Source organism: Saccoglossus kowalevskii, chromosome 4 (assembly GCF_978046115.1).
Source record: "Saccoglossus kowalevskii chromosome 4, keSacKowa6.1, whole genome shotgun sequence".
NCBI classification, from domain to species: domain Eukaryota; kingdom Metazoa; phylum Hemichordata; class Enteropneusta; family Harrimaniidae; genus Saccoglossus; species Saccoglossus kowalevskii.
Window position 1 is genome coordinate 25,119,941 of NC_140644.1, and position 13,535 is coordinate 25,133,475.

At 34.4% G+C, this 13,535-nt stretch overlaps 1 protein-coding gene across 1 annotated transcript; it reads left to right on the top strand.

Moving 5' to 3' along the window:
- LOC146747224 (uncharacterized) lies at positions 1-10,073 on the top strand. The gene is made up of 5 exons (XM_085498575.1): positions 1-160; positions 1,743-2,500; positions 5,016-5,166; positions 8,986-9,130; positions 9,783-10,073. The coding sequence occupies exons 1-5, from the start codon at positions 47-49 to the stop codon at positions 9,932-9,934; spliced, it is 1,320 nt and encodes a 439-aa protein (XP_085354701.1). The 5' UTR covers positions 1-46; the 3' UTR covers positions 9,935-10,073.
- The last annotated feature ends 3,462 nt before the right edge of the window (positions 10,074-13,535 follow it).

Sequence of the window (13,535 nt, forward strand, 5' to 3'; positions counted from 1 at the left end):
GCCTGTAATATTTATCATTGGAGGACTGGTGTTTATCTTTGTGTGTATGGTGATTAATAAGATGTTGATTGTACCATCAACGAAGTCTTACTTGTACAACTACATTTCGTTTGAACCATTACATCCGCCACATCCTCATCACACCAGGACTGATTCACTGGTAAGTATACCGTAATTAACTAGAGTACATAACATCATTTATTATTTAATTTTAATATTTGCGACCTATATCTTTTGATACAGATACAAATTATTGAGTACCATCAAATGCCCAATATCCACATGCTAGCAAATGTTAGTAAATATGCTCGGATTGAGTATTTAAAATTAATAGAGGATTGTTTTATGCGGTTCAAGCTCATACTACATGGACGTCTTAAAAACCTTCTATACAAAGCAGTTCGACCAGTATTTGTTTTATACTTGCTGAAATCTAGGGGTAACAACTCCAGGGCTGTTACAATACGGCATCTGTATTGTTTACTAAATAACATTTCTCATCGGAGCATAATGGATCACTGGTTAGGAGGTACGTTCACCTGCGTTCTATAAATATTTACTTGTTAGAGATTTTCTTGACATGAACACTTTTTTGTAATATTCATAATATGTGTTTGTATTTGTGTTCATAGCAACAAATTAATACATCGGCTTCTCCAATCGTCTTCGACCATGATCGGTACTGCAATAATGAATTGTGATTGAAGGTGATGGCGAAATACTAATAATGTATATAACTTGTTCTATTGGGACAGACATGCATGTTTAGTTTGTATAACAAAAGAAATAAATTACGTAGATTCTCAATAAAACATCTCCAATAATATTTTTTTTATTTTAGGTTTTTAACTCTTGACATACAAATAATGCGATAAACCTCATTTGGAAAATATATTCAATTATGTTTTCGGTGAATGCTATGTTATCTATGTCACTAGTGTTTATTCTAAACTGTACATGAAAGAAGACATAGCGGATGCACTGATATATTTTTCTATATTTTCATATGATATTAATATAAAATTTAGATTATGTTTACAGAGATTATGCGACTAAGCTCAGTGTTACACTTTGTAAAAAAAGTTGTTGTATGCACGCACGGCAATTCCGTACTGCGTTAGAACATACTTAGCGGTATTCGAGTGAAAACCCGATGGTTATACATATTATGAAAAATATTCTGTCCATTGCCTGCTTCAGTGATGTGATTCTATTTCAGTTACGCGATGCATGTTGTCGCCTGCCATGTGAACAAAGGAAAGTCCGTTACAAAAATCATCTATAACACTTTCGAACACGTCTGCAAGGCGTTTTACGACTGAATGAATATAGTTTCCCATTATTTCGATGTCTGGAACAATATGATGATCTGGAACAATATATATAGCGACTAGACCAGTATAAATCGTTGGGTATTGGGTATAGCAAAATCACCTAATTATTTCCGCTACATATCAAAAACAGACAGATTACATCCCTATAATAAATAGACAATAAATAGAGTTGGTTATCATGCAGCGTAGTTAATAAATCACGGGTATGATTACCAATTGATAATCATTTGAATAAGGCAAAATTAGACGTTTGAAAGCGTTTTTTGTATATAAATACATGCTTGAGGAAATAATGTGCTTTTTGACCTCAGCGTCATTTATAATTTGTTTGACACATTTTCCTGAATAAATATAATTTGTAATAACATGGTATGCCATTAACTTTATTTCATATCTACTTTTTTAAAGGACGTATACACTGACGCAATCAAATACACAACACCGGAGGTTGTTCACGCCACTGACGTAGATAGACATGAAACAAACGCGCCACACAGGAGAGTTGAAAACAATAGAAGACGTTACTTGCTTCCCCTTGTGTACTATTGTACACTGGGTCCAAACTCTATTTATCAAGGAATTCGCTTTGCAATTAATTATGCTCTGCATGAGAACAGAAGCATAGTTCAAGTCCCATTTAATGCAAAAGGGTCATCGTGGTTAGACGGCATGTCCAGGATTAAACAATTCAATGAGACATTTGATGTGCAGAAATTATCTGAACTTGTACCTGTGTCTTCTATTAGCGATTTTATAAAAGACTGTGGAAGAAATATACCCTTGTCATCTTTAGTTAATTTGCGTATGAGCAAACAAAATTTAACTCAAGATTGGACAAAACGAAAACTAACAGTCTACAAGAATCCTGAAATCATTGAAGATTTATTAGGTATAAGACTCCCTGCCATTCCTGATCCTGGTCCATCGGCGGCAAGAGTGAGGATGAATTTTGAAACTTCATTTGCTGAATCCTGCATAGCTGTGTTACTGAGAGATGCCAGTTCAATGTACCGTACTACAACTAATTATCACACTGACAGTTACCCTATAATTGACAAGTATCTGACACGATCATCGTATATACGTACAATGGCAGCCCGTGTTAGCAAAATCATATGTGATGGTCAGCCGTTTGCAGCTTTACACTGGAGAGCTATGGTGGAAAGGTAAATACAAATGGTCGAGCACAAATTGTTGTACATTCTGTCCTTCCGTCTATTGATTGTTAGGTGCTGCTGGTAACACTTCAATTCAATAAAACATATTTTTCGCCAATAAGAAGAACTGCTATAATTGATGATATGTTCAAATCATGAATTGTATTTTAGTACAATTACGTACAGCACAATATTTTTGCCACTTTTTGAAACCCAGATTTTTTGAGACACCAACAAGTATCCGAGCCTACAATTTAATATATGACATATTATCTTGGCCATAGAATCATATGGTAAAAGCCAGTTAAAAATCATCTCATCATCTGTCTCGCTTGCCCCTGTAGCCATCGTAAGACAGTCTGTATAGCAATCAGATCATCAGCGTGACAACAGACAACTTTCCCAGGTGTCATATGCATTGGGAACATTGTTGCCTATCAGAAGATCTATGCCAGCCAGACAGAAGTTCTAAGCCTGCTAGACAGGTACACGTCACGCAATTAAGACAAGCTCAATATGTTGCCTTGGGTTGAAATATGTTTCTTAAATGCTGGTATCTCCTTCTGTGTGTATGTTACTGGCTGGTCAGTTGTATTTATTCCATCTCAATCGGATACCTTTAACCCTTTTAACATGCACGTCTTATAATCAAAGTATGCTATGGATGTTCAAATTTAAACATTGGTCCACTTTTGAGTTGATGAATAATCCTTTCTGTTCGGGATATTTCAGACGGACTTTGTCACACATCAAATTCTTGATACACAAACAGCACAGCCCTTTGGAACTAACCAGTTGTATTTTGTTTTTTATAGCTTGCTTGCAAAGATTCGACATCGGACTACTTTATGATCCATTTTCGAGTAACAATGGCACTTATCCCTGGGCTTCATTTCATTTCTGTGTACACCCTGCATCTTTTTCTAACTACCACTTATGTATACAAACATAATAACATTAGAAGGCACCTTGACTTCTGGATCGACATAATTTGCCAAGTCTTTGAATTGGACTAGTCTTTTTTCAGGAATAGTCTATGATATTTGTCCGCATTTTCTCTCATCCATACCATAGGGTAACTTATCCAATAACATCTAAAGGTTGCTGTGATTGAATTCGTTTAGATGCTATTCACTTAGCCTATGTATACTTTTCTAGGTAGTATAATCAGTTCTCAGGTTCGGACGTTTTCTTCACAGTGCCATGTTGGAAAACACATGCAAAGAATTAACTCAACTAAATAGTTATGTTGAAATTGGTGATAATGGTACATTCTTGTTTTGATTTCTAGCTAGGTGATCTAATTCTGTGAACTACAATTATTATGACTACTCGATCCAGACTCAAACTTTGAAGAATCTTGCTGCTCCTGCACATGAAGCCATGCCTTCATTTTTATGCCTATGTTCATCAAATTACACCAAACGTGGCTAGTTCGTCACATTATTTCTCCAATTGGCTATGGTATTCATTACCAGCAGCTTTTAGTTTCATGTATGCATATAGCCACTCATCCAATAACATCCTCACCTCGGATATCTTTCCACAAAAGCAGATCTTCATGCCTTCAATCATCTCTGTTCTTCATTTAATGGCAATCATTGTTTTCACTGAAACTTATTTCTTGGTATCCACTCAATTAAATAAAACATTTTCCCCTTCTGGGTCGCATTGGATGCACCTGTGGTTATGAAAACCATTTGCTTTATTTATGAATTGATAAATGTAAATGCACCTTAAAACAAACAACTTAACAATAATATATAGTCTGCCAAGCTCTAAGGGTCCTTAAATAAACACACGAAGTGAATTAATTTCTCAGAATATTTTTTTCTTAATGTAGTTGCATATCCCAGATTATACTACCACCGTTTCACATACATTCTACATTCCTATACATTCTAGTCTAATACAGGTTGTCTATACTCGAGAAATTCACGGCAACCAGGATGTGATGATACTCTCGGCGATCGACAGGGTAAAATCTCAGCAACACAAATTAAATTCATTTGTAATTCTATTCTTTATATTTAGTCTTCTAGATTCCTTACAATTCTCCCTCAAAATCCGCAAATGGCGATGAGTTCTCATATAACAATTACTGCATCGTCAACACAACTTGAAAGTTTCAGCCTACTAAAAACCTATAGCCCATCCAAGCTAAATTAAAGATGTGCCACCAGTTACGCGCTAGACAATAAGCTGCCTATCTGTCTAGCAGTTCAAACCTAACCATCTGAATGAATCACATTTAACACTACACGATTTAGCGGTTACATATATCATGAATTTTACAGTAAGTTTTTCTGTATTATGGTATTTTTAGCACAACATATGTGGCACTTGTTTTGTTATGGTGTTACATTGTTAACAAGTAAGTGACCAATACATTGTTATTATGGTCTACATAACATTGATTGTTGAAGATGTCGGGTGTTGGATGCATAGCAGACAACAAACACTCATCTAGATCAACAGCTTCTTACAGTCAGTCTAGACTAAAAATGTTTTTTTTTTTGTTTAGGTGGGTGCCTAACTTTGATAAAGGTTCCAAGAGATATGAAGCAAGAGATATATTGAATTTGAGAAAAGATGAGATTCGGGATGTTACTTACAAATTTGTGTTATCAAAAAACATCACGTGCATGTATATATCAGCACCAAGCAGTCAAAAGGTAGTTATATCTGTCATTTTAGTTACTTGCTTGTCTTTCCGTCTGATTTAGTATTGATTTTCGTATTTCATTTATTATATTTTATTTATATTATTTACTTCAATTAAGGGGATAAAATCGATCAGTGAATAGCTGTAATTGATAAAATTGTTGATCTGGAATTATTTGGCAGTCATTAGTACTATGATATCATTGTGGTTGATACTAGACGGTTAGTACAGATTTACCCCCAATTAACTAATTTACACATAGGTTTCTTTTTCTCACATGTTTTAAATAAACCCATTTCCATCATTATATCACAACTTTATCGGCGTTATCGGCGACCACTACAGATCGTATGAACCATGCATTCAGGAGGAATGTTCAAATCCACTAATAAGTCTCTTTTATCACATCCGAAAATTAAACAAGCTATTGTGAAAGCCATTTAACCTAAATGAATATCAACAACAACAAACCATAAACATAATGCACATAAATTAATTGTACACTCAACCAAACAGCTATTTGATGACATGATCATGATTGATTTTAAAAATAAACATAAAAAGATCTGAAATATATTAATTACATTATCTTAAAATTTTGAACAATTTTCGGTGCTACTATATATCAAAAAAGTTGAAATCTGTGAGAATATTTTAAGTAACAATGTGGTTTAGGAGTAGAGCGCCACCATCCCATCGAAGTTTCTGGCTTAAGAGTCATATCAGGCATGTGGCCTAGATGATTTTAGGCCAGAAACTCCTCGGTGCCAGTATTATCTAGTTGTAGTATATCACTCCCAGGCTCTGAAATATACAAAGTCGTCACTCTTACTGCTATAAATTAGAGAACTCAAATCAGAATTGAATCTTTACATGGATGAAGACTTTATTCACCAAAACTCACAACGAGGCTGTACCCAGCATGCATTACGCTTAAGCAAACTCAATACATTACACTAGTCTTTTCTAGACTCACCACATTCAACTTAATAACTTTCACCAAATTCGTACGAAACTGGCGTCTCTGATCCCAAACATTAAAAATAAACGAATATGTAACACCATCAAACAGAAAACAGGATTCGTTAAAAAGTCATTACGGATTTTTACTGTATTTACACGAGTGCTCTATTTTTCAAAACATACACATAGGAATGACAAACTCCAACTAGCTTGGTCTCATCTCATCTTCGCAATTACTTTGATAACTGATCAATTAATTGCCTCAGTATTGGGACAATTCCATCTAGGATTGAACCTAGTATATTTATTGTTTATCATATTTACATCAATACTGATACTCCAATCACCATAATCGACATATTTACTACATATTTACATCGGTTATAACATTCTACCTCTGAGACACTCACTTTGTGTATACTAGCACAACTATGCTTCTGCAAATATTATGCATAACGCTACTTCCGGTGGCCTAAAAAACTTACTGTTACTGCTGTTACATAATAACATACAGGAGTATTGCTTGCACCACTGAAATCACAGAGCAGTTCATACAAGTCTCACAGAATGATAATACACAGGCTACTTAATTGAAATGGTGAACCACAACTGTCCTCAATCTATAGAGCATAAATGACCCTGTTTTAGGTACGCCACACGGGTTTCCTCAAGAGCCAATCAGAATGTGGTCTCGTGAAGAAATGTAGGCACTCACATAGGCAAGTCAGTAGATCGTGAACATCCTTTGTTATGTAAATCACAAGCACACATGGTAGATTCCAATAGTATTTCCAGAATTGTGACCTGTCAAGCATCTTTCTCGTATGATTCCATGTACACTTCTATTTGAAAGGTTTGAGGTAATAAAACTAACATAGAGTAAATGATGCTGACACATACAAACGATATTGGGACAATTATTCAGCTCATAATTGAAATGAATATTATGCTACTAAGATAATGTCATTGACCAATGGTAATATGTGTATTTGACACCAGTGGCGGATCCAGAGGGGGGGGGGCAAGGGGGCCATGGCTTCCTACAAACGCATGAAAATGCATCCGGATTGCGCATAGCATCGTCCGAATCGCACGTTCCCGTGTATTCGACCTATAGGCCTGGACCCCCCCCCCATACATTTTGCTGGATCCGCCCCTGTTTGACACCAAAAAAATCGGGGTGTTAAATCACTGATTTTACCATATACCACAGTTCCTCTATCCCCGGTCTGGAAACGACTAGCGTTCTTTTGTCTCTAGCCGCGTTGTGGGTATACAAACCGTTCACACCCGGGCCGAGGGAGCCAAGAAGTCAGACAGATTACAATACCGTCAAAATATTCATTAAATTCGGCAATTATCGTAATGCAAAGCGATACCTCATTGTATTACTTTACTTTGACGTCCAATTCGGGAAACTACAACGTAAACAAAACATGTAAACTAAATTAGCACTATGAAATGATGATACGTATCAAAACTAGCCTACCAACTCATAAACATCCAGTTCCTTTCATGTAAAGATTAATCTCGGGAATTATGCACATCTTCTAGTTTTAATAAGGTAAAACCTGTGATATTTCTGATTATTGGGGGTACTTAACATTTCAAGTCAACTATACAACAACTAGTGATTCTATTCGATGCTCTATGCTATAAACAAATGCTACAAATGGTGGTAAGAGTCATAAAGCAACAGCCGTTTTGTAAGAGTCAACCTGCAGAAATCGTTTTGTAAGAGTAAACAAGCGACAGCGACAAGAGTAACTTTGTGAGAGTTCGCTAGCAATAGTATTCTAGCAATACCATATAGTTCTGAAAGTCTGGACATCTAGAAACACAATATTACATGAAATATAGTCATTTGTTTACATAAGCATCACATGATAAACTAATTGCCATACCTAATCAAAATGGCTGAACCCAGAATTGTCAGAAAAAAATGCAATTTTTGCAGTTTAAATATACGCGAGTATTCAGTTCCTTTAAATGTGTTTCGATTTTTTCAAGAAGCAGGGTTTACAAAAATATAGAGAATGGTTCAGTAATTTAATATTACCCAACTATTAACTATTATGTGAATAACTTATTGTCTCGAGAGTCATCTGTATACATTTTACACACGTTGCAATACTGCAGTAGTTTAGGCGATGGGGAAGATAGAAAAAACTGTAGCAGCTACTAAACGTTAAATGTTATAACTGAAAAGTGCAATTGTGGACCATATTAATTATGTGGCCTATACACATTGCTAGTGATATTTTAACACCCATTTTTATGTAAATATACCAGTTGAGATATAATTTATATTCATTATTAATCGCTTGTATTATATAATAAATAACCTTCTAAGCCACACCAAAAACAAACATTATGTGATCAAAACTAGATGAACAAATAAAACATTCCCACTCAAAGCTAAATATGATATCTCAATAAAGACACATTAAAATAACGTGTGGTGAATTAGCACTTAGAATCAGCATATATAATATAATATAATTCTGCACTTAAATAAAGCCAGATTATGTTCATAATCGTAAGATCAGCATATTTTGTCATTCAAAAAGTACTCGGCAATATTATTTTTGTAATCAGCCGTAGTTATTTATGCAACTACTATATATTTAAACAAAACACATTTTCCCGTTACGTTAACTAAATAGAGATGGGCAGTGAGCTATTCAAAAGAAAATCATAAATTATTTGTATGATTATTATCAATTTACTGCACAAGATGGGTGACAAAACATTTACTTTTGCTACAATTTGTTGCATTTCATTGTAATTCATTGCATATTCATCGATTTATATACATTGATAAAATAAGTAATAAATACTCTTTTTTAATGTCTTGTTAATTCAGAATATGATTACTCTTTTCAAAACTTCTGGGCTTCGTATTATAGACAGTGATTCGCTTCAAAATATATCAATGTTTGGGAAAGATATAAAAGTATTCTTAGACGATTCATACAAAATGTCACTACTGGAACAAGAAATATGCGTCAGTAAGTACGAAATAAAATTATTCTTAATATGCTCACTTACAGTACGTGCACTGGTTATTGTTGTGAAATATGCTAATATTCAGTGTGGAGTTATTTTTGTACATCAGACAATTTGATTCACTGAGATGTTTAAGAGAAATAGACCTTGAAGTAGTGAATGTTATATTATTATATTTCTTGTAAATTAGTGTTTAATTAGTGTTTCTTCATGTGCAATTTCTCGAAATATACACTGATATGTCAGTTGTTCGTATACTAATCGAGGGGATCTTTAGTTTTTAAATAGAAAATCACGACAGAATCTTGATATATTTACCGAGCCCTTATTGCATGTTTCCACTGTCGGTCATAGCGTCAGCCAATAACGAGAGATACTCATTGTAATTATTGCATTGAATATCCGCTACGAGGGCGCGTTGAGTGGTAGTAGCGATTCCTTCATGTCAAGTTTCATAATGCAATGCCGAGCCGTTTAGCGATAAACAATACATTAAAACAACAACTATTGAATTACTGAAAGTGTAGCTCAAAATGTAACATTCTGATGAAGGAGGTCGATAGTTTGTACATGCGCAAACTAAGTGATACCATGAGTTGTCCAGTGAGTGATGACCTAATAAACAAGTTACTTTTCTTGTATTTCACTTGTTAGGTGCCAGCATTTTTATTAAGAACCGTTGGTCTAATTGGTCAGAGTTTGTTGAATTCGGAAGAACAGCTAAGAATAAAGAAACCCATACATATGCAGATATTCCTGGTACACCGGTGGATGTGTTGGAAGGGTTTCGAATCGTGAAGAAATAATAAATTCACATAACCAAATAAAACTACTAAGGGTTTCTTGGTATGGGAGAAGAGAAAGAAAAACGTTGAAAAAAATATACATTATTCTTGGGAACAAATGTGTTTATAATAAATAATAAATGCAATTAGATTCAATTAATGGAGTTGTGGTCCAGGCCGTGTTTCATTTATACGTCATGCGTTTTTTTTACTTTATTCATAGAGGTAAACGGTAACGTCGATAATACTATATGTCGTTTTAATGATAATTGAGAAGAAAACACTTAATTCATGACACCCGTAGATTCACCATTTTGGATTATGCTCAGTTATGATTCATAAAAACTAGAAACCTATTTTACGTACGGACGATAGGTATTTCGATAATACTTTTATTATAAATCATAAAATATTGGCAGCTGTAGTTACAATTAATGTGGTTGTCTATTCCATGCGAGCGACATGTATTCAACAACACGTTCTCTGTATCGAACAGCTGCTCATGTATGGTAATTGTTTTCAGTGGGTATATCCAACGTCCAGAAATAATACTCTTGCCAGAACGTAACCCGGTTACTCAGTTACTTATTAAATTTGTTACTAGCTACATTGTCGTACAATGTAAATTAAAATCTATGTTTTGAATGTATATTAATGGGTTATTTATGGGACGATCATTTGTGACGGCTTGTCTTCAAGAATGCATTTTAATAAATGGTTAAACTAATGAACATGAATTAAACAACTGTCAATCATATATTGCATCAGTCACTGTCATATCGAATTGCAAACGATTGCCGGTTATATTTGTACTTGGAGGAGTCAGTTTGGTATTTGTGACTATGCGGATTGATAAGACAATTGTAGGGACGTTAACGATTCTTTCCAAATAAAGAATTCGCTGAATACAATGCCGGATTGGAAAGGGAATCGTTGGTGAGTTTACGTGTAAAATACCCATTTGCCTGATACTGGTCAAAGTGTTATAACTCTTTCAACAACCGATCCAGATTATCTCTGAATTCATTCCTGAAGCATCTTCTTGAGAATCGGGAAATATCTTGTAGGTCTGCCTCTTTCGTGTGATTGAGGAACAAATTATATGTTCTCTTCACTTCCATCACCATCGTCTTTACAAATTTAGATCTTAAGCAATAGATGAAACTCTCCAGAAAGTTTGAATTTCTTCTGTAGATTTGGGGCATGCTTCCGTCAAGTAAGATCCTTTAGAAACATTGTAAGGTTGTATTGAAATATGACATTGTTATCCTGTTTTTAAATATAACATTGTGAAGCTGTATTTAAATATAACATTGTGAAGCTGTATTTAAATAAGACATTGTGAAGCTGTATTAAAATATGACAGTGTGAAGCTACATTGAAATATGACATTGTGAAGCTACATTGAAATATGACATTGTGAAGCTGTATTGAAATATGACATTGTGAAGCTGTATTGAAATATGACATTGTGAAGCTGTATTGAAATATGACATTGTGAAGCTGCATTGAAATATGACATTGTGAAGCTGTATTGAAATGACATTGTGAAGCTGTATTGAAATATGACATTGTGAAGCTGTATTGAAATACGACATTGTGAAGCTGTATTGGAATACGACATTGTGAAGCTGTATTGAAATATGACACTGTGAAGCTGGCATTGAAATATGACACTGTGAAGCTGCATTGAAATATGACATTGTGAAGCTGTATTGAAATACGACATTGTGAAGCTGTATTGAAATACGACATTGTGAAGCTGTATTGAAATACGACATTATAAAGCTGCATTGAAACATGACATTGTGAAGCTGTATTGAAATATGACAGTGTGAAGCTGTATTGGAATACGACATTGTGAAGCTGTATTGAAATATGACATTGTGAAGCTGTATTGAAATATGACACTATGAAGCTGTATTGAAATGACATTGTGAAACTGTATTGAAATATGACATTGTGAAGCTGTATTGAAATACGACATTGTGAAGCTGTATTGAAATACGACATTGTGAAGCTGCATTGAAATACGACATTGTGAAGCTGCATTGAAATACGACATTGTGAATCTGCATTGAAATATGACATTGTGAAGCTGTATTGAAATATGACATTGTGAAGCTGCATTGAAATATGACATTGTGAAGCTGTATTGAAATATGACATTGTGAAGCTGTATTGAAATACGACATTGTGAAGCTGTATTGAAATACGACATTGTGAAGCTGTATTGAAATACGACATTGTGAAGCTGTATTCAAATCTGACATTATAAAGCTGCATTGAAACATGACATTGTGAAGCTGTATTGAAATATGACACTATGAAGCTGTATTGAAATGACATTGTGAAACTGTATTGAAATATGACATTGTGAAGCTGTATTGAAATACGACATTGTGAAGCTGTATTGAAATACGACATTGTGAAGCTGTATTGAAATACGACATTGTGAAGCTGCATTGAAATATGACATTGTGAAGCTACATTGAAATACGACATTGTGAATCTGCATTGAAATACGACATTGTGAAGCTGTATTGAAATACGACATTGTGAAGCTGTATTGAAATACGACATTGTGAAGCTGTATTGAAATGACATTGTGAAGCTGTATTGAAATATGACATTGTGAAGCTGCATTGAAATATGACATTGTGAAGCTGTATTGAAATACGACATTGTGAAGCTGTATTGAAATACGACATTGTGAAGCTGTATTGAAATACGACATTATAAAGCTGCATTGAAACATGACATTGTGAAGCTGTATTGAAATATGACAGTGTGAAGCTGTATTGGAATACGACATTGTGAAGCTGTATTGAAATATGACACTGTGAAGCTGTATTGAAATATGACATTGTGAAGCTGTATTGAAATATGACATTGTGAAGCTGTATTGAAATATGACATTGTGAAGCTGTATTGAAATACGACATTGTGAAGCTGTATTGAAATACGACACTGTGAAGCTGCATTGAAATATGACAGTGTGAAGCTGTATTGAAATACGACATTGTGAAGCTGCATTGAAATATGACATTGTGAAGCTGTATTGAAATATGACAGTGTGAAGCTGCATTGAAATATGATATTGTGAATCTGCATTGAAATATGACATTGTGAAGCTGTATTGAAATATGACATTGTGAAGCTGTATTGAAATATGACATTGTGAAGCTGCATTGAAATATGACATTGTGAAGCTGTATTGAAATGACATTGTGAAGCTGTATTGAAATATGACATTGTGAAGCTGTATTGAAATACGACATTGTGAAGCTGTATTGGAATACGACATTGTGAAGCTGTATTGAAATACGACATTATAAAGCTGCATTGAAACATGACATTGTGAAGCTGTATTGAAATATGACAGTGTGAAGCTGTATTGGAATACGACATTGTGAAGCTGTATTGAAATATGACATTGTGAAGCTGTATTGAAATATGACACTATGAAGCTGTATTGAAATGACATTGTGAAACTGTATTGAAATATGACATTGTGAAGCTGTATTGAAATACGACATTGTGAAGCTGTATTGAAATACGACATTGTGAAGCTGCATTGAAATACGACATTGTGAAGCTACATTGAAATACGACATTGTGA

What these genes read in the sequence shown, in the direction of transcription:
- LOC146747224 (XM_085498575.1), top strand. Translation starts at nt 47, where the DNA reads ATGGTGATTAATAAGATGTTGATTGTACCATCAACGAAGTCTTACTTG. An exon ending in ACACCAGGACTGATTCACTG is followed by an intron (nt 161 to 1,742) that starts GTAAGTATACCG and finishes ACTTTTTTAAAG; the next exon opens with GACGTATACACTGACGCAAT. An exon ending in TGGAGAGCTATGGTGGAAAG is followed by an intron (nt 2,501 to 5,015) that starts GTAAATACAAAT and finishes TTTTTTGTTTAG; the next exon opens with GTGGGTGCCTAACTTTGATA.